We start from the raw sequence: 23,587 nt of genomic DNA, 5'->3' as shown, positions 1-23,587 counted from the left end.
ACACGTGGCTAAGTCAAGTGCAAGACTGGTTCATTTGGTTTTTATAGCTTTCACTTACTGTAGAGGAAGACTCTGGAGTTCTATAATAGCTCTTAATTCACGTTAAGAGTTTTTCTTACATTTACTACAAAGACATGAAGGATATAGTAGTGGCTTGATGAACACAAAGAGATAAAAAATGATGTGAAGAAAATAAGACAATCTTTGTAGTAAATAAGACTGAGTTTAAAATCTAATTCCACATACTTAAGCTAGTAAGTTACTGTCCCTCTCTGAGCCAGTCTCCTTATCCATCAAAGGGAAATAATATCACCTGCTTCACAGAATCCAAAAAGATAACATAGGAAGTTTACCTGCTACATTTAAAAACCTGCTTTAGACTCTGTTCCCATTCTTTTTAACCTACCTCATAGTGTGATGTCCTTTGTGATTCAAACTGCAGCACTAGTCCGCACACATTACAAAAGTCATCTGAAAAGAGTTCAGGCTTTTCCTGTTCACCCCAAGTTGTATCTACGAATAAAATAAAGGAAGGTGCAACTATATATCCCATTAATGAATATTTAGAGGTATCATTTTAATTCTTCAACTATATATTATTTCATATACCAACTCAAATCTGATGGGGCTATGTGCTTGTGGGGCTATAATAGCTTTTTGCTTATCAAGTATGCAATTTGATATGGGCATCTTAAGTCTTCCTATAATGTCTGATATGGCAAGAGTTATTTATTTAATATTATAAATCTAGGCAATACTATTCCAACGAGAAAGTTATGGGGGTACCAGTGACTTCATGAGCTTCATGGAATGATCTGGGGCACCAATAATGACAGGCGGGACTAAAACATCCAGGCTTGGAAATTTTTGTTTTAAAGCAGACAGTCCAAAGAAAGGCATTGTTTTAAGACTGCCACTTATCTGGACCTATTGCTCCAATATTATCTAAAAATCACCTGGGATCAACAAACTTTGCCCATGGTGGGCAAACATCCCCCATTGTTGTACAAACACTAGCAAACTTATCTGGTCAAATGAGACTCACACAGCCTCTCAAAGCTATAAAATAATGTTCATATACTAACATCTAGAAGTTATGATGTAGTGTTTCTCACTGTCATAAATAACACATACCAAAACTTTCTACATTTACACTTGAAGCCCATACTTCTATCTAAAGTTCTTGACAGCTATAATGTATTCCACCAAAAATTATTCACTTATCTATTGGGTATAAATCACAAAACATCAAAAATTCTCTTGCTATTTGGTTATTTAAATGACAAAACTTATGCCACATAAAAATTTATGGGAACATGCCAATAATATATTACATAGATAAAAAGTTACAGAACAATAAATATGATACATTCAATTCCCAATGTTAAAATATTAAATACACACTACATATAAAAATACAAAAAAAATGATGGCTGGGGTGAGGGAAATGGTGGGGGTAAATAGAGACAGCTGTACTTCAACAACAATAAAAAAATAAGAGGTTAATTTTGAAAAATGGGGCTAGAAACGGAATGAAGGTAGAAAATTTAACATTGTATTTTCTGTTCAACTGTCTTAATTTTTGCACAAAGCATGTAGGACTCTTTATTTTAAAAACTTTAAAATATTTTATTCATTTATTTTTATTTTTACTTATTTATTTTTAAAGAGAGGGTGAGAAACATAAATGTGTGTTGCCTCTCCACTGCCCCCCTACTGGGGATCTGACCTGCCCAGCAACCCAGGCATGTGCCCAGACCAGAAACTGAACTGGTGACCCTCTTATTCACAAGTCGGCACGCAATCCACTGAGCCACACCAGCCAGAGAAATTTTATTTTTATTGTTGTTATTTTTTTAATGTGGACACTCTTGTTTTAAAAGTTATGTGAGACATTGCCAATTAAGCTTCAATTTCAGTACCACAGTATAGACTGAGAAAAGGCTTACTTCAAATATTTCAGTGTTCCAGGTACAAAGGGGGAAACATGGCAATGAATAAGTATCTATAACTAGCAAACCTAAATGGACATGGACAAAATGCTCCAATCAAAACCCACAGGATAGCTGACTGGATAAGAAAACATGACCCAAACATATGCTGCCTAGAAGATACCCACTTCAGAACAAAATACTTAGACTGATAGTGAAAGGATGAAAAAAATATTCCAAGCAAGAGGACAGGGTAAAAAAGCTGGGGTAGCAGTACTCATATCAGACAAAACAGACTTCAAAAGAAGACCATAAAAAGAGACTGAGAAGGATACTTCATAATACTCAAGGGAAGAATACAACAAGAACATAAACATTGTAAATATATCTGCATCCAACATAGAAGCACCCAAATATATAAATAAAATCTTGGAGGACTTGAAGAAAAGAGATAGACGGCAATACAATTAAACTAGGGGATTTTAACACACGATTGCCAACAATGGATAGATCTTCCAAGCAAAATATTAGCAAGGAAACTGTGGCATTGAACAAAGCCCAAGATCAAAGATACTTAATGGATACACATAGAACCTTTCATTCCAACTAAGCAAAATTAGCATTCCTTTCAAATGCACAGCGAACATTTTCAAAGATAGACCACACAATAGAACACAAAGCAACCCTCAACAAATTCAAGAAAACTGAAATTATATTAAGCATTTTCTTGGACCACAAGCGCCTGAAACTAGAAACCAAACTCAAGGGAACAACTCAAAAACAGTCAAATTCATGGAGATTGAATAGCATGCTATTAAACAATAAATGGGTTAATAATGAGATCAAGGAAGAAATAAAAATATTTCTGTAAACAAATGACAATGAACACAAAACAGCCCAAAACTTATAGGACACAGTGAATGCAGTCCTGAGAGGGAAGTTCATAGCAATTCAGGATTACCTAAAAAAGACAAATATTTCAAATAAACAACCTAACCCTAAATCTACAAGAACTGGAGGAACAACAACAAACAAAGCCCACAGAGAACAAAAGGAATGAAATGATCAAGATCAGAACAGAGAGGACCCAAATAAATAAAATCAAAAATAAGAGGAGAGATTAAAACTGACACCACAGAAATGCAAAGGATTATTAAGAAATTACTATGAACAACTATATGCCAAAAATATGAAAACTTGGGTGAAATGGACAAATTTCTAGAAAAATATAATCTTCCAAAACTAAAAATTAAGAAGAAGCAGAAAGACTGAACACACCAATAACAGCTAGTGAGAGTGAAGCCGTATTCAGAAATCTCCCAGCAAGCACAAAAAAGCCCTGAACCAGACAGTTTCAGAGGAGAATTTTACAAAACATTTAAGGACAAACTAACCCTTATCTTTCTCAGACATTCCAAAAAATTCAAAAAGAGGGAAGACTCCCAAATTCTTTTTATGAGGCCAGCATCATCCTAATCCCAAAACCAGACAAAGAAAAAACAAAGAAAGAAAACTACAGGGCAAAATTGCTGCTGAACATAGACACTAAAATCCTCAATAAAGTACTGGCCAACTGCAACCAGCAATACACTAAAAAGATCACACATTGTGATCGAGTAGGATTCACTCAAGGGATGCAAGAATGGTACAACGTTCACAAATCAATAAACATAATATATCACATAAACAAAAGGAAAGACAAAAATCACACGATCATATCAATTGAAGCAGAAAAAGCATTTGATAAGGTACAGCATCATTTATGAAAAAATACGCAGCAAAGTCAGAGTACACAGAGCATAGCTCAACATAATAAAGGCCAAATACATGAAATCTACAGCCAACATTATACTCAATGCGCAAAAACCTAAAAGCTTTCCCACTAAGAACAGGAACAAGACAATGGTGTCCACTTTCAACGCTTCTGTTCAATATAGTACTGGGAGTTCTAGCCACAGCGATCAGAGAAAAAAAAGAAATGAAAGGCATCAAAATTGGAAAGGAGGAAGTAAAACTGTCATTGTTTGCTGATGATGTGATAGTATACATGGAAAACTGTATATATCCCACCAAAAATTATGTGACCTATTAAGTGACTTTGGCAAAACAGCAATATACAAAGTCAACATCCAAAAACTGAAGGCATTTTCATACACTAACAATGAAATATCAGAAAAGAAATTAGGAAAAAACCCCTCATTTGATATAGCAACAAGAAAAACAAAGTACTTAGGAATAAACCTAAGCGGGAGGGAAATGACCTGTACTCAGAAAACTATATAACACTGAAGAAATAAATTGAGGAAGATACAAATAAATAGATGAACAAAATAGATTAATGAATTAATGAACAAAATAGAACCACAGGCATGGAGACACGGAACAGAATGAAAGTGACTAGAGGGGAGGGAGGAGGAGGATAATGATGGAAAGTAGGGGAAGGGACTAGTCAAAGAACATGAATGAATGACCCACAGGCACAGACAAGACTGTGGGAATTGACTACGGGAGTGGGGAGAGGAGGGCAAAGGGGGAAAAATCAGGACAACTATAATAGAAACACAATAAAAATGATTAAAAACTACCAATGGCACATTTCACAGATTTAGAACAAATATTCCAAAAAATTATATGGAACCAAAACCACACTGAATTGCTTCAGCAATCCTGAAAAAGAAGAACAAAGTGGGAGGAATCACAATGCTTCATATCAAACTATATTACAAGGCCATTTTAATAAAAACAGCCTAGTAGTGGCATATGGGGCAGTACAAAGAGCCCAGAAATAAACCTACACCTTTAAGGTAAATTGATATTTGACAAAGTAGGCAAGAACATACAATAGGTTAAAACCAGTCTCTTCAATAAATGATATTGGTAAAATTGAACAGGCACATGCAAAAAAAAAAAATTAAACTAGGTCACCAACTTATACCACAGAGAAGATTAACTTAAAATGGATAAAAGACTTAAATGTAAGTTATGAAATCATTAAAATCCTAGATGAAAACAAAGGCAGTAAAATCTTGAACATTTATTGTAGCAATATTTTTGCCAATATATCTATCTCCCAGGGCAAGGGAAACAAAGGAAAAATAAATAAATGGATTACATAAAACTAAAAAGCTTTTGCATGGCAAAAGAAACCATCAACAAAATAAAAAGGTAACCTAGTGTATGGGAGAACATATTCACCAATGATAGATCTGGGAAGGGGTAAATTTCCAACATATATAAGCAATTCATAGGAACTTATACAACTCATGACCAAGAACACAACCCAATTAAAAAATAGGCAAAGAACCCGAATAGACACTTCTCCAAAGAGGACATACAGATGGCCAACAGACATACAAAAAGATGTTCAATGTCACTAATCATCAGAGACATGCAAATTAAAACCACCATGAGTTATCATCATCTCATTCCTGTCAGAATGGCTATCATCAACTAACAACAAATGCTGGTGAGGATGTGGAGAAAGGGAACCCTAGTACACGGTTGGTGGGAGTGCAGACTGGTGCAGCCACTGTGGAAAACAGCGTGGAGTTTTATCAGAGGATTACAAATGGAACTGCCTTTTCACCCAGCAATCCCATTTCTGGGAATATGTCCTAACAATCCTGACACAGCAATTCGAAAGAATATATGTACTCCTGTGTTCATAGCAATATTATTAACAATCACCAAGATGTGGAAACAGCTGAAGTGCCCATCAGCAGATAAGTGGATAAAAATGTTGTGGCACAGGGAGGATCCAAGATGGCAGAGGAGTAAGTAGAAGCTACACCAATCCCCTCCTGGAAACAATCTGGAATTACAACTAGATTGGAGAGAAATCATCCAGAATAACCAACTGAACAATAGCTGGAGAGAAGACTTAAAATTATGGACAGACAAAAGAAACCACTTCACCACAATGTGACCGGTATGAAGGGCAGAGGAGATGTGAGAGGGCTGGCTGGGCTCTTACCAGGGGCAGCTGAAGTCCTGGAGGGAAATTTCAGCAGTGGGGGGGGGTTCCCCCTGAGAAGTGTGGGGTCTAAGCCACAAGGAGAGCTCCCCAGACTACAGCACCAGGCTGGAAAGAAATCCAAATAACATCCATCTGTGAAAAGCAGTGGGATTTCTGCCTGTCAGGGAGAAACGGCCAGAGTCACAGAGAGCCTTCATTTCAGGTGTGGGTTTGCTTCCTGGGCTGTTTAGTTTTGTTTTGGCAGCACCTATACAACAGCATGAAAAAGATGTGGTGGGTGGAGTGACTCTCAGTCAGCCAGATGGAGGGAAGGACCCACTAAAGAATGAACCAAAAACAACCAAAATCAAATTACAACCAGAGAGCCCATATAAACAGCATAAAGGGCATTCCAAGTTCAGGAGATCAAAAAGACTGCACCAATGAATCCCACAGGTCTCCTACCACAGAAGGTCACACCATGAAGACAGGGAGTCAAAGCAGAATAATCGAAGAAGCAAAAACAAAAAAAGAAGAATTGCCTAAAATGGGGAGAAAGAGAAACGACCCCTGATCAAAAGAAAGGAGTCATCTGCAGAAAAAGCGCTAAATGAAATAGAGGCGAGTAAACTATTAGACACTGAATTCAAAATAGTGGTTATAAGGATGCTCAGTGAGCTCAGTGAGGACTACAAAGAACTCCAGAGAAGCCGCAAGGAACTTACTGTGAACCACACCAGAATGAAAGAGGAAATAAAAACTCTCAATAAGAGCCAAGAGGAAATGAAGAACACTGTATCTCAAATGAATAACTCAGTAGAAGGAATTAAAAGCAGGCTAGATGAAGCAGAGGACTGAATCAGCAAGCTGAAGGACAAGGGAGAAACAATTCCCAGAGAGATCGACTAAATTAAAAAAGACTCAAAAAGAATGAAGAGGGTTTAAAGGAGCTGCAAGACAACATGAAATGTAACAATATCCATATAATAGGGATATCAGAAAGAAAAGAAGAGGAGGAAGGGATAGAAAACCTGTTTGAAAAAATAATGACAGAAAACTTCTTTAACTTGATGAGAGAAAAAGTCACGCAAGTCCAGACACAGATGTCCCAATCAAGATGCACCCAAAGAGGCCAACTGGAAGACACACCATAATTAAAACAGCAAAAATTAAAAACAGCCCTGGCTGGCGTAGCTCAGTGGATTAAGCGCGGGCCTGCGAACCACACGATTGCGGTTCGATTCCCAGTCAGGGCACATGCCTGGGTTGCAGGCCGGTTCCCTGCAGGCCAACTCCCAGCAGGGGACCCCCGAAAGGCAACCATACATTGATGTTTCTCTCTGTCTCCTTCCCCTCTAAAGATAAATAAATAAATCAAATCTTTTAAAAAATTAAAAACAAACAGAGACTCTTAAAGGAAGCAAGGGAGAAACAGATAGTAATATACAAGGTATCTCTGATAAAGCTAGTAGCTGATTACTCAACAGAAACACTATAAGCCAGAAGGGAATGGCAAGAAATATTCCAAGTAATGAAAAGCAAAGGCCTGCACAAAGACTACTCTACCCAGCAAGACTCTCCATTAAAATGGAAGGTGAAATTAGGAGTGCCCCAGACCAAAACAAACAAATAAACAAAAAAGGCTAAAAGAATACATCTCCACCAAATCAGCATTGCAAGAGATGCTAAAGAAATTGCTTTAAGAAAATGAAGAAAAATAGAGGGAGGAACACAAGTACTAATGGGAGAAATGGCAATGAATAAGTAACTACAAATAATAACCTTAAATGTAGAAGGATTAAATGCTCCAAACAAAAGATGTAGCATAGCTGAATGAATAAGAAATGCCTGTAGACCTGGCAATTCCACTGCCAGGATTATACCCTAAGAAGTCTGAAACAGTAACTCAAAAGAACCTATGCACCCCAATGTTCATATCAGCACATTTTACAATAGCCAAGTGCTGGGAGAAACCTAAACACCCATCAGTAAAGGAATGGACAAAAAAACTATGCTACATTCACCCAGTGGAATACTACTCAGTAGAAAGAAAGATGGAGCTCCTACCCTTCACAACAGCATAGATGGAACTGGAGAGCATCATGCTACACTTAGAGCATATGTGTAGCATATCATATAGCATATGTGTAGCATACTGTACAGTCATACCAAATACCATATGGTCTCACCTTTGTAGGTGAAACCTAATCAACAAAACAAAGAAGCAAGCAAAATATAACCAGGAAGATTGAAATAAAGAGCAAATTGACAGTAACCAGAGGGAAGGGAGGAGGAGTATAAGGGGAGAAAGAAGGAGAAGGTTGGTCAAGGAACATGTACAAAGGACCCATGGTTAAAGCCAAAGGAGGGTAGGATTGAGGGTGCGAGAGGGCAATGGATAGGGCAGGGAAGTGGTGGCAGAAACATGGAAACAACTGTACTTGAACAATAAAAGAAAAAAACCCCATGAGCTACATATATGCTATCTACAAGAGACCCACCTCACAATAAACATCTACTCAGACTGAAAGTGAAGGGATAGAAAAAATATTCCAAGCAAATGGACATGAAAAGAGAGCTGGTGTAACAATACTTATATGAGGCAAAACGGATTTCAAAAGAAAGGCCATAAAAAGAGACAAAGAAGGACACTACACGATACTTAAAGGAATAATACACCAAGAAGATATAACTCTTGTGAACATATATGCACTAAACATAGGAGCAGCTAAATATATCAGGAATATCTTGGACGACTTCAAGAAATATCAACAGCAACACAGTTATAGTAGGGAATTTTAAGATCCCATTGTCAACAATGGATAGATTTTCCAAGCAAAGAATCAACACATATATTGTGGCATCAAATAACAGTCTAGATAATATGGACTTAATAGATATATACAAAACTTTTCACCCCAAAGAAGCAAAATGTACATTCTTTCCAGATGCACAAGGAATATTTTCAAAGATAGACCACATAATAGGACACAGAACCAATCTCAACAAATTCAAGAAAATTGAAATCATACCAAGCATTTTCTCCAATCACAAGGGACTGAAACTAGAAACCAATGTCAAAAACATTCAAATTCATGGACACTGAATAACATGCTATTAAACAATGAATGGGTTAACAATGACATCAATGAAGAAATCAAAAAGTCTCTGGAAACAAATGAAAATGAACACACAGCAGCCCAAAACCTATGGGACAATGCAAAGGCAGCCCTGAGAGGGGAGTTGACAGCAATACAGACTTACATAAAAAAGATAGAAAAATCTCAAATAAACAACCTAACTCTCATCTATAAGAACTGGAGGAATAATGACAAACAAAGCCTAGAGCAAGTAGAAGAAAGGAAAAAAAATCAAGATCAGAGCAGAAATAAATGACAGAGAGAGTAAAAGAACTATTCAACAGATCAATAAATCTGGGAGCTAGTTCTCTGAAAGTATAAACAAAACTGACATGACTTTAACCAGATCCATAAAGAAAAATAGAGATTCCAATAAAATAAAATCAGAAACAAAAGGCAAAATTACAACTGATACCACAGAAATACAAATGACTGGGAGAAATTACTAGGAACAAATATATGCCAAGATATTAGACAATCTGGGCAAAATGGGCAAATATCTAGAAACATATAATCTTCCAAAACTGAATCAAGAAGATACAGAGCCCAAAGAGACTGATAACAAGTAGAGATATTGAAACAGTAAATGAACAAACAACAATAACAAAAAAACCTCCCAGCACAGAAAACCCCTGTACTGGACAGCTTCACAGGTGAATTTTACCAAACATGTAGGGAAGACCTAACTCCTATCCTTCTCAAACTATTCCCAAAACTTCAAGAACAGGAAGGATTCCCAATCTCTTTTCACAAGGCCAGTATTATCCTAATTCCAAAACCAAGTAAAGACACAACAAAGAAAGAAAACCACAAGGCCAATATCTCTGATGAACATAGATACTAAAATCCACAGCAAAATATTGGCAATTCAGCCCTGGCTGGTGTGGCTCAGTGGATTGGATGCTGACCTATGAACCAGGAGGTCTCTGGTTCAAATCCTGATTGTGGCACAGGCCTGCATTGCGAGTCAGGTACCCAGCTGGGGGGTTGTTCAGGAGTTGGCCACATACTGGTGTTTCTCTCCCTTTCTCCCTCCCTTCCCCTCTCTAAAAATAAGTAAATCTTTTAAAAAATAATGGCAATCCAGATTCAGCAAAACGTTAAAAAGATCATATACCATGATCAAGTGGGATTCAACCCAGAGATTTAAGGAAGGCATCATTTTCATAAATCAATAAATGTAACATACCACAGAAACAAAATGAAAGACAAAAATCATGTGTTCACATCAATACATGCTGATAAAACACTCTGTAAAGTACAGCACCCATCCATGATAAAAACACTCAGCAAAGTGGGAGTAGAGGGAGCATACCTCAACATAAAAATACCATATACCAGAAACCTGCGCCAATATCACACTCAATGGGCAAAAAAATAAAACTGTTACCCCTAAGACCAGGAACAAGACAAGGTTCACTCTCACCACTTTCACTCAACATAGTATTAGAAGTTCTAGCCACAGCAATCACACACGAAAAAGAAACAAAAGGCAACCAAACTGGTAAAGGGCATAAAAGAAATAAATAAATGTCATTCTTACCCAGAGTTTCACAGGAAATTCTCATGCACAGTTTTTAAAAATCATTTAAAATTGAAGGAGAAATAAAGAGCATCCCAGGCAAGAAAAAGCAAAGGGGTAGGATACAAAAAGTCTCAATAAATTTAAGACTGAAATCATATCAAGTACCTTCACTGACCACAATGCTATGAAACTAGAAATCAATTACAAGAACACTGGAAAATATACAAAGGTATGGAAGCTAAATAACAGATTATCAAACAATGATTGGGTCAACAACAAAATCAAGACAGAATCAAAAGATAAACAAATGAAACAAATGAAACAAATAAACCTTGAAACAAATGAAAATGAGAACACAACAACCCAAAATTTGTGGGACACAGGGAAAGCAATTCTATGAGGGAAATTTATAGCATAACAGGCCTATTTGAAACAACAACAACAACAACAACAAAAAGCTCAAATACACAATCTAACTTTACACTTAAATGAACTTGGAAAAGAACAAAGCCCAAGGCGAGTAGAATTAAGAAAATAATAAAGATCAGTGACCCCTAGAGGTAATTTTGAAAATGTGAGCAGGCATTTTTGGGTTTTGTGTAATTATTCCAATGATTGGAGGACCTTACTTGGAAAAAGAGTGTTGGTGACAGGAAAGACCACATTTCATTTTCTCTGGAATTTTATCAAGAAATATATGACATTGCAGAAAAAAATCACTTAGCCACAACAATGCAGTTAGAATAGCTTCTACAACATGCCTTTATAAACCAGCATTGGAGCTGTCACTTTCATTTTGAGTTTTTATTATATGTACAAACCTTTTTACTACTTCATTATATTTTCAAGTGTAGTTGTGTCCCAAGATTTACATATTAAAATATGTACTATTTCGTTATAAATTAAAAAAAAAAAAGAAAATAATAAAGATCAGAGCAGAAATATATAAAATGGAGTCTTAAAAAATGATACCAAAGATCAATGAACCCAAGAGCTGGTTCTTTGAAAAGATAAACAAGATTGATAAAACCTTAACCAGACTCATCAGAGAAAAAGAGAGAGAACTCAAAAAATATTTTCAGAAACAAAAGTGGAGAAATAACAACTGACAACAAAGATATACAAAGGATTTTAAGTAAATATTATGAACAACTATATGCCAACAAATTGGACAACCTGGATGAAATGGATACATTACTAGAAACAGAAATTTCCAAAACTGCAACAAGGAGAATCAGAGAATCTGAATAGACAGAGTATACCTAGTGAAACTGAAGCAGTAATAAAAAAAAAACTCCCAACAAACAAAATGGGCAGAGGAACCCTTTAGCATCCCAACAGGTGCTAAAGAAGACCCTACTCTACCCCCATCACTACTTGAGACATGATGTTTGAACTCCCAAAAAGAAATACCCTATAGCCAATTCTGAAAGTGGGAGAGGAAACTGGTGAAAGTATAGATGCTTTTCATAGATGCTGTCCCTGTATCAGAGGGAATGCCCAGAGGGCAGGTCAACCTCAGGGAATAGATGATAAATTATCAATAAAATAGATGATAAGCTTGATATGATTTCAATTTTCTTGAATTTGTTGAGATTGGTTCTGTGTCCTATTATGTGGCCTATCTATGAGTCAGGTGAGTAAATGACGTTGGTTTTGAGAAAGATGGCTGGGGCGGGAACTAATGTTTTCTGAGTACTCACTACCTGCCAGAAAACTAAAGTTAAGTGTTCTGGCAAAGAACCGAAGTTTAGGAGCTTACTCTGGTAGGCATGGGGACCAAGCAATAGCTTGAAGAAACTTGGGGATTTGTATCTTCCTCTTTCCTTTTTTTAATTATACACTTTCAATGTCTTTTCTTTATCTGGTTAGAATATGAAACACATGTATATATTTTTATTGTTTTTTCAATGCGAGCTTATACAGATTCTTAATTCTGAAAGCACTAAGGAGTTGTAAAAAGCACTACAATGAGACTACATTACAGTTTTTAACCTGCTATTAACTTGGTGGATGACTAAGAACATATGGCAACTTTTCAGATTTCCATTTCTTAAGTTTTTGTATTGACTATATATAGGTTGATCATCATCAACGGGATAATGTTGTATTTTAGACAGGAATACATATACACAGAAGCAAAATTTTGGTGGGGGCCTTACAGAAGGATACAAATATCTTAGATGCTTACAAATAATAAATCTGTCAGGAAACATAAAAGATGATTTGAAGTTCTAAGAAGTTATAGAGTTCATATAGACTTTAAGGGCCTAAAATTAAAAAGATCCCAATATTTTCTCCCTACTTTTCCATTGTCTAGTTTCAGTGTCTATGTCCTAACCCTAAAGTTTGTTCTCTCCAAAATACTTCTTTGCAAAAACACACACAGCATTTCTCTTACCAAGCACAATGTTTTAGTCATTATAGTGTCAAAAAGGAAAACATGAGTATTATTTTGGTTATAATTTAGGTGTAAATGCTTCAGTTTTCTTCCTTGGCAATGAATACTGAGTTCCTAGCAGATGGTTCTGCATCTTTTGATCTAATTTAGTTAAAACTTAGGAGAGCTAGTGTTAAAACATCTAAATAGATTACACATTAGAATAGTCATGGGGATGTAAAATACAGCATAGGAACTATAGTCAATTATATTGTAATAACTATTTATAGTACAAGGTTGGTACTAAACTTATTGGGGGATCCCTTCACAAATTATGTAAATGTATAGCTACTATGCTGTGCACCTGAAACTAAAATAATCCTGAAAAAATAAAATAATATTGAATGTCAACTGTAATGAAACACAAATTAAGTTTAAAAAGAATATTAAATGACAAAATACTGAATGCTGTGAAGTGTCTTTATCTCTCACCTTCAACAAATAAACTTCTGTGAGCACGGAAAGGTTAATTAACTGCTGGTTAATCTCAGGAACAGTGTTTTACTAGTCCTAGCATAGAGCACTTCTCAAGTGTTCTTCATTCCCTGACATATTTGAATTTTGTATGCTATCAGGAACTTGGAAAAAAAGATATAGATGGGGGCAAGATGTTATACTCAGATTCAAAGCTCAGTTTAGTGCAGCCTTGTAGTGAGATCTTTTTTTAAAATATATTTTATTGATTATACCATTACAGTTGTTCTATTCCCCCCTTCATTCCCCTCCACCCGCACCCTCCCTCCCCCACCATTCTCCCCCTCTTAGTTTATAACCATGTGTCTCAAGTTCTTTGGATTCTATATTTCCCCCACAATTCTCGCCCTCCCCCCTATCTATTTTTTACCTACCCTCTATGCTATTTTCTGTGCCTTCTCCCCCCTTCTCCCCCTCCCACCCCCCTATTTCTAACCCTCCATGTGTTCTTCATTTCTATGGTTCCACTCCTGATCTAGCTGTCCTCTTGGTTTGCTTTTGTTTTAGGTGTGGTTCTTAATAACTGTGTGTTTGCTGTCCTTTCACTGTTAATATTTTTCATCTTTTTCTTCTTATATAAGTCCCTTTAGCATTTCATATAATAAGGGCTTGGTGATGATGAACTCCTTGAACTTGACCTTATCTGAGAAGCACTTTATCTGTCCTTCCATTCTAAATGAAAGTTTTGCTGGATAAAGCAATCTTGGCTGTAGGTCTTTGGATTTCATGACTTGGAATACTTCTTTCCAGCCCCTTCTTGCCTGTAAGGTCTCTTTTGAGAAATCCGCTGACAGTCTGATGGGTACTCCTTTGTAGGTGACTGTCCCCTTATCCCTTGCTGCTTCTAGGATTCTCTCCTTCATTTTGGTCTTGGCTAATGTAATTATGATGTGCCTTGGTGTGTTCCTTCTTGGGTCCAACTTCTTTGGCACTCTCTGAGCTTCCTGGATTTCCTGGAAGTCTATTTCCTTTGCCAGACTGGGGAAGTTCTCCTTTATTATTTGTTCAAATACGTTTTCCACTCGTGGCTGTTTCTTTCCCCCTTCTGGTACCCCTATAATTCGGATGTTGGAACGTTTAAAGATGTCCTGGAGGTTCCTAAGCCTCTCCTCATTTTTTTGAATTCTCATTTCTTCATTCCTTTCTGGTGGGATGTTTTGTTCTTCCTTCTGGTCCATTCCATTGATTTGAGTCCCAGTTTCCTTTCCATCACTATTGGTTTCCTGTGCATCTCCCTTCATTTCAATTAGTTTAGCCTTCATATGTTCCTCTAATTTGTAACTTTGTTCCTCTAATTTGTGACTATAATCTACCAGTTCTGTGAGCATCCTGATAAATAGTGTCCTGAATTGTGCTTCTGAGAGGCTGGCAATTTCTTGGTCGCTTAGAGTTATTGGCTCTGGGACTTTGAGTTCTTCTTGTGCCATCTTTCGGGTTGTTCGTGCCTGTTCCATAGCAGGATCAGAGCCCTAAAGTGTTCACTAGAACAGGGCAACTAAGTCGCTGGGTTGTGACGTTGTATGTGGGGGCGGGGTCAAAGAGGGACAGTGGCTCTCACTGGTATTGCAGGGCAACTAAAGTCGCTGGGTTGTGACGCTGTATGTGGGGGACGGGGTCAAAGAGGGACTATGGCGTCCTGTCCGCTGCCTTCCGCCACAGCCCTCACCGGTGCCGCAGTTGCTGCCGTCACCAGGCCCACGCGTTTCGTCCCACTGCACGCGAGTGTGCCACCGCCGTCAGCCCTCGCCCCCTGGGGCCTGCGTGGTCTGTCTCATTGTGCGCGAGTATGCGCCCGCGGTCTGTCCCGCACCCCCAACTGGTTCCCGTCTGCCTGCGCGCCTGGGTCGGGGGCCCTGTCCTGCCTGACCCTGCTCGCTGCTGGCTCCACCCCTCTTCCCGTCCCGTTGAACGGTTAGATGTAGTCGGACTTCCGTATAATTCAATTTTCTGTCCTTTGGTTGTGTCTTTGTTTCTCCAAATCTTTGTTGTATTCAAACTTGGTTGTGGGAGAAGGCACAGTGTTTCCACCTATGCCTCCATCTTGGCGGAAGTACCCCTTGTAGTGAGATCTTAATAACACAATAGTGAGCTCTGAAACATGGGCTGGGAGTTTCTGATGCCGATACTGTTACTTTGTGCTTTAACACAAAACAAAAGCAGTGGGGAACAAGAAAACACTGTCAAAAACTCAGCTGAAAAATGGGAAGAAGACCTAACTCTGATAATGGAATGAGGGCTTAAACTCATAGTACCTAGGAAAGATAAAATAAAACCAATATTTAATACATGTTACATAATTACATTCAAAGTATAAGAGGGTAAAGTTGCTTTGAAATGCTGTGATCTGTGGTCACAATAACCTTTACTTTATAAGGTTGTCAAATATTAACAAATTAAGTATAACATTTAAATATCTGTTGTTCTCCAGAAATCAGACACATCAGACAGTTTTTTAGAGTGGATGAATATGATCATATAATGAAACTATGACTTACAGGTAGAATTTCGGTTTTGGATGATGAAACACTTCTGGAGATGGACAGTGGTGATGGTTGTTGTATAACGTGAATGTACTTAATGCTGAATTGAATGTACTTAATTGTACACTTAAAAATGCTTAAAAAGGGAGAGAAGATGGTGGTAAGATAGGTGGGAGCAGATCCCACTTCCCCCTGCACCTAGCTGGAACACCTAGCCGATCTTCAGAGGAACAGAGTGAACAGCCAACGGTATTTCAGCTTATATGAAGTTTAGAAGCCAAAACTTTAGAGGGCACTGAAAAACAGATGGTAAGGAGATTGCACTGGGATGATAAGGTCCCTGGGACCTGCATGGGGACCAAGGCTTCTGGGGCCTACAGCAGGGCACCTGCCACAGGATTCTTGGAGAAGAGCCAGGTCAGCAGATCTCTCTCCTACCAAAGCAGGGACAACAGCATAGCACCAGGAAAGACCTGGATGCTTGAAGTTGCTGGGGGGAATAAAGATGAAGTGGGAGATGTACAGAGGCGGTGCTCACCCACTGGGACTGTGGACACCTGCTAGGTCATTACCAGAGAAACTGGAGAGTCAGGTGATACCTAGAGAAGGGAGAAGAGTTGGGCCAAGTGGGACCCTGACTGGGGGAGTCTCCGGTCTGGTTAGAAAGTTGGGCTGTGTGAAAAGCTAGGTGCTTGTTAAGAATGGCAGGCTTAAACAAAGGGATTCTACTTAAAAAAAAAAAAAAAAAGCTCTCAGCCCCTATTTAAGGAACTCTTGTGCAGCAGCTGGATTGCGCCTTGGCTGGATTGGGTGCAGCAGCTGGTGTGCGCAGTGGCTGGCTCACGAAGAGGAAGGAGGACAGTCCCCAGAGAGACATTTTAGTGGGGGCAGCTAAACTGCTATAAAGAAACTTTGAGAGTACCCAGCACCCAGGCCAGCAAAGAGGGAGAAGGTGGTGTGTGAGTCACCCCTAATTCATGTACCTCACTGGTGGCACAACCAGTGGATTAAAGGCACTCGGGCCCAGGAGCACATGAAAGCCCTGGGATGGAGGCTGGGCGACTGTGAATATTGTGGCCTAGACCTGACTCCATCCTTGCAAAACTATAGAAAGGGATAAAAGTGAAGCACAGCCACCCCCTGCCTCCTGCATCCAGGAAGACCAGCAGAACTCCCTTGGTGGGTTTAAAGTTAGCACAATGCTTTTTTCCCCCCTTGTTTCCTTTTTTCTCCCCAAATGAGACAATAAGACCTGGAGCTATGAAAGGTTTAGTAACAGATCCACAGAGGGAGTACAAGGCTAACCCCAACAACTGAGAAACTGAGACAAATTTGACTTTGCTATCCTATAGAACTTGCATTATATTGTTTATTTGTATTATTATTTTTTTATATTTTTACTTCTTTTATTTTATTAGTAATTTTTTATTTATCTTCTTTCAGTTTAGTTTTCTTCATTTTGTTTGTTTAAATGCATTGACTGGTTTTCCTTGTTCTCTCTTTCATATCGTATTTTAATTTCCCTTCTTTCACTTCATTCATGTCCCAATAACATACTACTTTTGGTCATGTAATTTCTATTCTTGTTATTCAGATCATATAGTTCCTGTAATATTATTGTTGTTCCAGTAGTTTTGTAACTAAATGTTCTTCCATACAATTGTAAATACTACACAATACCCCTCTCTGATCTTAGCCCATTTCACTATCCCCCTGACCTTTATTACTGTGGTGGTTAACTCTATTCTCTTGCACACTATACCTACTTTCTATTCTTTACTCTCACTATTTCTCACCATCTAACCTCAAACAAGTGCTCTGTTCTCTGGATTCAACTCACAAGCCTTCTCCCTCTAATAAGAGTCTTATTTCTCTTTCATAAAAAGTGGCTAGTTGGATGAAATATCATGGTTAACGCTATACCTTATCCAAGATCTACTGCCTCTTCTTTATTTGTTGGTACTTTAAATCCCATAGAATACTCTTCCACTGTCTTAATCCATTTTGCCTTCCCCCTGCCACTGATCACACACAAGATTACCTGGGAGCTGTGAATACCAACATACCTGCTGGAGGAGAGAACCCACCAACAGTGAAGAACCCAAGTACAACAAGAGAGCCCATACAAACAGAAGAAAGGGCAACCCTAGAGAATCCATAAAAACAGATCAAGGAGACTACAACACTGAATTCCATAGAATTTCTACCATAGAAGGTCACCCTACAAAGACAGCTGGCAAAGTGGAACATCAGGAACCACAGAAACAAACAAACAAAAAGAGACAGCTAAAATGGGCAGACAAAAAAAGAAGCTACAATCAAAAGGAATGAAAGACTCCCCACTAAAAAGCTAAATGAAATGGAGGTAAGCAAACTATCAGACATAGAATTAAAAATAATGGTTATAACGATGCTCAAGGAACTCACAGACAACTACAAAGAGTTGAACCCAAAGAGGTCTACTCCTACACATATCATAATTAAAATGCCAAGTTTTACAGACAAAGAGAGAATCTTAAAAGCAGTAAGGCAGAAACAAGGAGTAACATACAAAGGGGCTCCAGTAACGCTAGCAGCTGACTTCTCAATAGAAAACTCCAATCAAGGAGAGAAAGGCAAGAAATATTCCAAGTAATGAAAAATGAAGGCCTGCGACCAACACTATTGTACCCAGTAAGGCTCTCAATTAAAATGGAAGGCAAAATAAGAGTTTTCAAGACAAAAGAAGGCTGAAAGAATACATCTCCACCAAACCAGCACTACAAAATACACTACAGAGACTACTATAAGAAGATGGGGGAAAAAAGAGTGAGAGAGAGAGAGGAACACAGATATAAAGGGAGAAAGATTAATAAATACCTATCAATAATAACTTTAAATGTTAATGAATTAAATGCTCCTAACAAAAGACACAGAGTAGCTGAATGGATGAGAAAACATGACCCACACACATGCTGCCTACAAGAGACCCACCTCAGAATGAAAGACTTATAAAGACTGAAAGTAAAGGGTTGAAAAAAAAACCCATTTCAAGCAAATGGAAAGAAAAAAAAGCCAGGGTAGCAATATTCAGATCAAACAAAACAGACTTCATAACAAGGGCCATAGAAAGGTAACCAGAAGGGACACTTCATAATACTAGAGGGAAGAATCAATCAAGAAGACATAAACATTATAAACATATATGTACCCAACATAGGAGTATCCAAACATATAAGGAAAATCTTGGAAGACTTCAAGAAAAACATTGACAGCAACACAAATATAGTAGGGGATTTTAATACCTCACTGTCAAAAAAAGATAGATATTACAAACAAAATATCAACAAAGATATTGCAGCATTGAACAATGTCCTAGATCAAATGGACTTAATTGATATATATTGAACCTTTCGTCACATAGAAGCAAAATATACATTCTCTTCAAGTGATCATGGAACATTTTTAAAGATAGACCACATGACAGGACACAAAGCAACCATCAGAAAATTCAAGAAAACTGAATTCATATCAAGCATTTTCTCTGAACACAAGGGACTGAAACTAGAAACCAACATCAAGGAAAAAACTCAAGAACACTCAGTTCATAGAGATTGAATAGCATGCTATTAAACAATGAATGGGTTAAGAATGAGATCAAGGAAGAAATCAAAAAGTTTCTGGAAACAAATGAAAATGAACACAAGCCGGTCCAAAACTTATGTGACACACTGAAGGCAGTGCTGAGAGGAAAGTTCATAGAGATACAACCTTATCTAAAAAATATAGAAACATTTCAAACAAACAACCTAACCCTACACCTACAAGAACTTGAGGAACAACAACCAAGACAGCCCAGAGCAAGTAGAAGGAAGGAAATAACCAAGATCAGAGCAGAATTAAATGACATAGAGACTAAAAGAATAATTCAAAGGATCAATAAATCCAGGAGCTGTTTCTCTGAAAAGATAAAATCAACAAACCTTGAAGCAGACTCATCAAGAAAAAAAAGAGAGAGAGGACCCCAAAAAACACAATCAGAAATTAAAAGGGAGAGATTACAACTGATCTTACAAAAATACAAAGAATGGTAAGAAATCAGTACAAAGAACTGCATGCCAAGAAATTTGAAAACTTGGGTGAAATGGACACATTTCTAGAAAAATATAATCTTCGCAATACTGAATGAAGAAGAAACAGAAAGCCCAAACAGATCAATAACATCTGGTGAAATTGAAGCAGTAATCAAAAATTTCCCGACGTAGAAAAGCCCTGGACCAGATGGTTTCAGAGGAGAATTCTACAAAGCATTTAAGGATGAGCTAATCCCTATGCTTCACAGACTATTCCAAAAAATCCAAGAAGATGGAAGATTCTCAAACTCTTTTTATGAAGCAGGCATCTTTCTATTCCCAAAACCAGATAAAGACACAACAAAGAAAGAAAACTTCACGCCAATATCACTGATGACCACAGACGCCAAAATCCTCAACAAAATATTGGCAAACTGCATCCAGGAATACATTAGAAAGGTCATACACCATCATCAAATGGAATTAATTACAGGGATACAAGGATGGTACAATATTCACAAATCAATAAATGTAATACATCACATAAACAAAAGCAAGGACAAAAAATCACATGATCATATCAATAGATGCAGAAAAAGCACTTTATAAAGTATAGCATCCATTTATGATAAAAACACTCAGCAAAGTGGGAATAGAGGGAGCATTCCTCAACATAATAAAGGCCTCATAATATATGAGAGTTCTACAACAAACATCATATTCAATGGGCAAAAACTAAAAGCTTTTCCATTAAGATCAGTAACAAGACAAGGATGTCTGTTTTCATCCCTTATATTCAACCTAGAATTGAAAGTCATAGCCACAGCAATCAGACAAGAAAAGGAAATAAAAGGCGTTCAAATTGGAAAGGAGAAAACAAAACTGTCACTGTTTGCAGATGACATGATAGTGTACATAGAAAATCCTATAGACTCCACCAAAAAACTACCTGACCTTATAAGTGAATTTGGCAAAACGGCAGGACACAGAGTCAATACCCAGAAATCAAAGGCATTTTTCTTCACCAACAATGACATATTAGAAACAGAAATCAGGAATAAATCCCATTTGATTCGGTAACAAGAAAAATATAGTACCTAGGAGTAAACCTAACCAAGGAGGTAAAAGACTTGGACTCTGAAAACTACACAACACTAAAGAAAGAAATTAAGAAAGACACAAACAAATGGAAACATATACCGTGTTCATGGATCCGAAGAATTAACATCATCAAAATGTCCATACTATCCAAAGCAAATTATACATTCAGTGCAATAGCTATTAAAGTACCCATAACATATATCACAGATATAGAATAAACATTTGAAATATTTATATGGAACCATAAATGATGCTGAATAGCTGCTACAATTTTGAGAAAGAGGAGCAAAGTAGGAGGGATCACAATACCCGATGCCAAACTGTATTACAAGGCCACTGTAATGAAAACAGCCTGGTACTGGCATAAAAACAGACACATAGACCAATGGAATAGAATAGAGAACCCAGAAATAAACCCAACTCTCTACAGTCAATTAATATTCGACAAAGGGGGCAGTAACATAAAATGGAGTAAAGATAGCGTCTTCAACAAATGGTGTTGGGAGATCTGGACAGCTACGTGCAAAAAAAAAAAATGAAACTCAATCACCAACTTACACTATACACAAAAATAAATTCAAGGTGGATAAAAGACTTAGGTATTAGTCATGACACCATAAAAGTCCTACAGGAAAACATCAGCAGGAAAATCTCAGATAGTCCATGCAGCTATATTTTTACCGATATGTCCCCTAGAGCAAGAGACATAAAGGAAAGAATAAACACATGGGATCTCATCAAAATAAAACGCTTCTGAATGGCTTAAGGAAACAGCATCAAAATGAAAAGAGAGAGAGGAGTGGGAAGAAGGCGTCGGAGTAGGACAAAGGATTTCGCTTCCCTTCACGCGCCGGACAAAAACCAGGCTGCTCTGCAGAGGAGCACGGCGAACACCCAACAGGGACCCAGCATATGGGACGGCAGGACCCCAGAGAGTATAGCGGACACTGAATGACCAGAGGTTGAGGAGAGGAGACGGACCTCAGATCAGCAAGGTACGAGGGAACAGCACAGAGGCTGCGGGCCCTTTGCCGGGCAGCGCCAGGGCCCTGGCAGGGCCGCCCTGATCTCTGAGAGCCGAGGGAGGGCAACAACGACAACCCTATGAGAGAACTAGTCACCGGCATCCTCTCTAACCAGCAGGGTGCAGATTGGAAAACACCAGGAGAGATCGGTTTGCCTGTAGTGGCAGAGAGAGGAGTGGGCATTGGGAAGCAAACCGGAGAACTCTGATAACCCGTGGAGTCAGGCTGTGTTTGCCAGTTTGGGGAACTGAGGGGCCCCGGCATTCCCAATAGCCTGAGCCGGCGCTCCCACAGTCTCAGGGAGCTTCGGGATATTGTCAGTGCCCCTGGAAGAGCACCAGTCACCAGCTCCCTCCCTACCCAGCCAGGCGCAGGCTGAGAAGCACCGGGAGGCAGGCTGTAGTTGCCAGCTTGGAGGTCTGGGAGTCCCGTGCATTCCCGGTGGCGTGCATTCCGGGTGGCGCGCATTCCTGGAGGTGCGCATTCCCAATACCGGGGGACTCCAGCCGGGGGACTCCAGCCGGGGGACTCCAGCCGGGGACTCCAGCGGGCACTCACACAGCCTCGGGGCGCTGCACGCCACTGACAGGGCCCCTGGGGAAGCGCCAATCGCCAGATCCATCCCTACCCAGCTGGGCTCAGACTGAGAAGCACCCGGAGTCAGGCTGTGGCTGCCGGCTTGGAAGAATTGTGAGTTGCCCAGTGTGTGCAGCCACAGCACTGGGAAAGGTCCAAGCCCAAGCCTGCGAGACCAGGAGAGCCTGGCTAGGAGTGCGTGCCCTCACCCCAGGACAGAGCTGGGAAGCCTGGCGAAAAACATGCTCTCAGCAGGGCACGGGAGAGTGGCACCATTCTGGATCTTGGGAGGGCACTGGCGAGACCAGCTAAGTTCACCAAGAGGAGAGAAAGGCCACACTAATAGCCCCGCAGGCTGCTGCAGCTAGGGAGACCAGAAGAAAAGGTTTGAGCACGTGGAAGCCAACAAGAGGAGTAGGTGGAAGTGGAGAACACCAAAATACCTGCAGGAGACTGCACCACTGAATCTCACAGGCATCTTACCACAGAAGTTCACACCATAAACCCAGGAACCCAGAACAGATCACTTTAAGAAGCTGAAGCCAACAAGAAGAGCAACACAAACAATGGGAAGACAAAGAAACAATCCCCAAATGAAAGAAAAGGAGGAAGTCTCAGAAAGAACGTTAGATGAAATAGAGGCAAGCCAACTATCAGATATTGAATTCAAAGCACTGGTTATCAGGAAATTCAAAGAGCTTACAACGAGCTACCAGAAACTACAGGGGAGCTACAGTGAGCTCTCTGCAAACTACACCAACATGAAAAAGGAAATGGAAACCCTTAGTAAAGGCCAAGAGGAAATGAAGAATACAATTTCTGAACTGAAGAACACAGTAGAAGGTATGAAGAATAGAATCGATATGGTGGAAGATCGCATAAGTGAGA

General features: G+C 38.9%; 1 protein-coding gene across 2 annotated transcripts in view; it reads right to left on the bottom strand.

Annotated features, from left to right (window-relative positions):
* Nucleotides 1-23,587, bottom strand: part of ZMAT1 (zinc finger matrin-type 1) — a 66,717-nt gene that overhangs the window by 18,013 nt on the left and 25,117 nt on the right. For both annotated transcript variants that reach the window (XM_037063410.1, XM_037063420.1), the window contains exon 2: nucleotides 407-513. In XM_037063410.1, coding sequence (XP_036919305.1) covers nucleotides 407-513 — 107 coding nt within the window. The remainder of the gene's footprint in view (nucleotides 1-406; nucleotides 514-23,587) is intronic.

This window comes from Sturnira hondurensis, unplaced genomic scaffold (assembly GCF_014824575.4).
Source record: "Sturnira hondurensis isolate 20B ecotype Veracruz unplaced genomic scaffold, ASM1482457v3 Scaffold0001207, whole genome shotgun sequence".
NCBI classification, from domain to species: Eukaryota; Metazoa; Chordata; class Mammalia; order Chiroptera; family Phyllostomidae; genus Sturnira; species Sturnira hondurensis.
The sequence above is the reverse complement of the archived record's forward strand: the minus strand, read 5'-3'. Positions and strand labels throughout refer to the sequence as shown.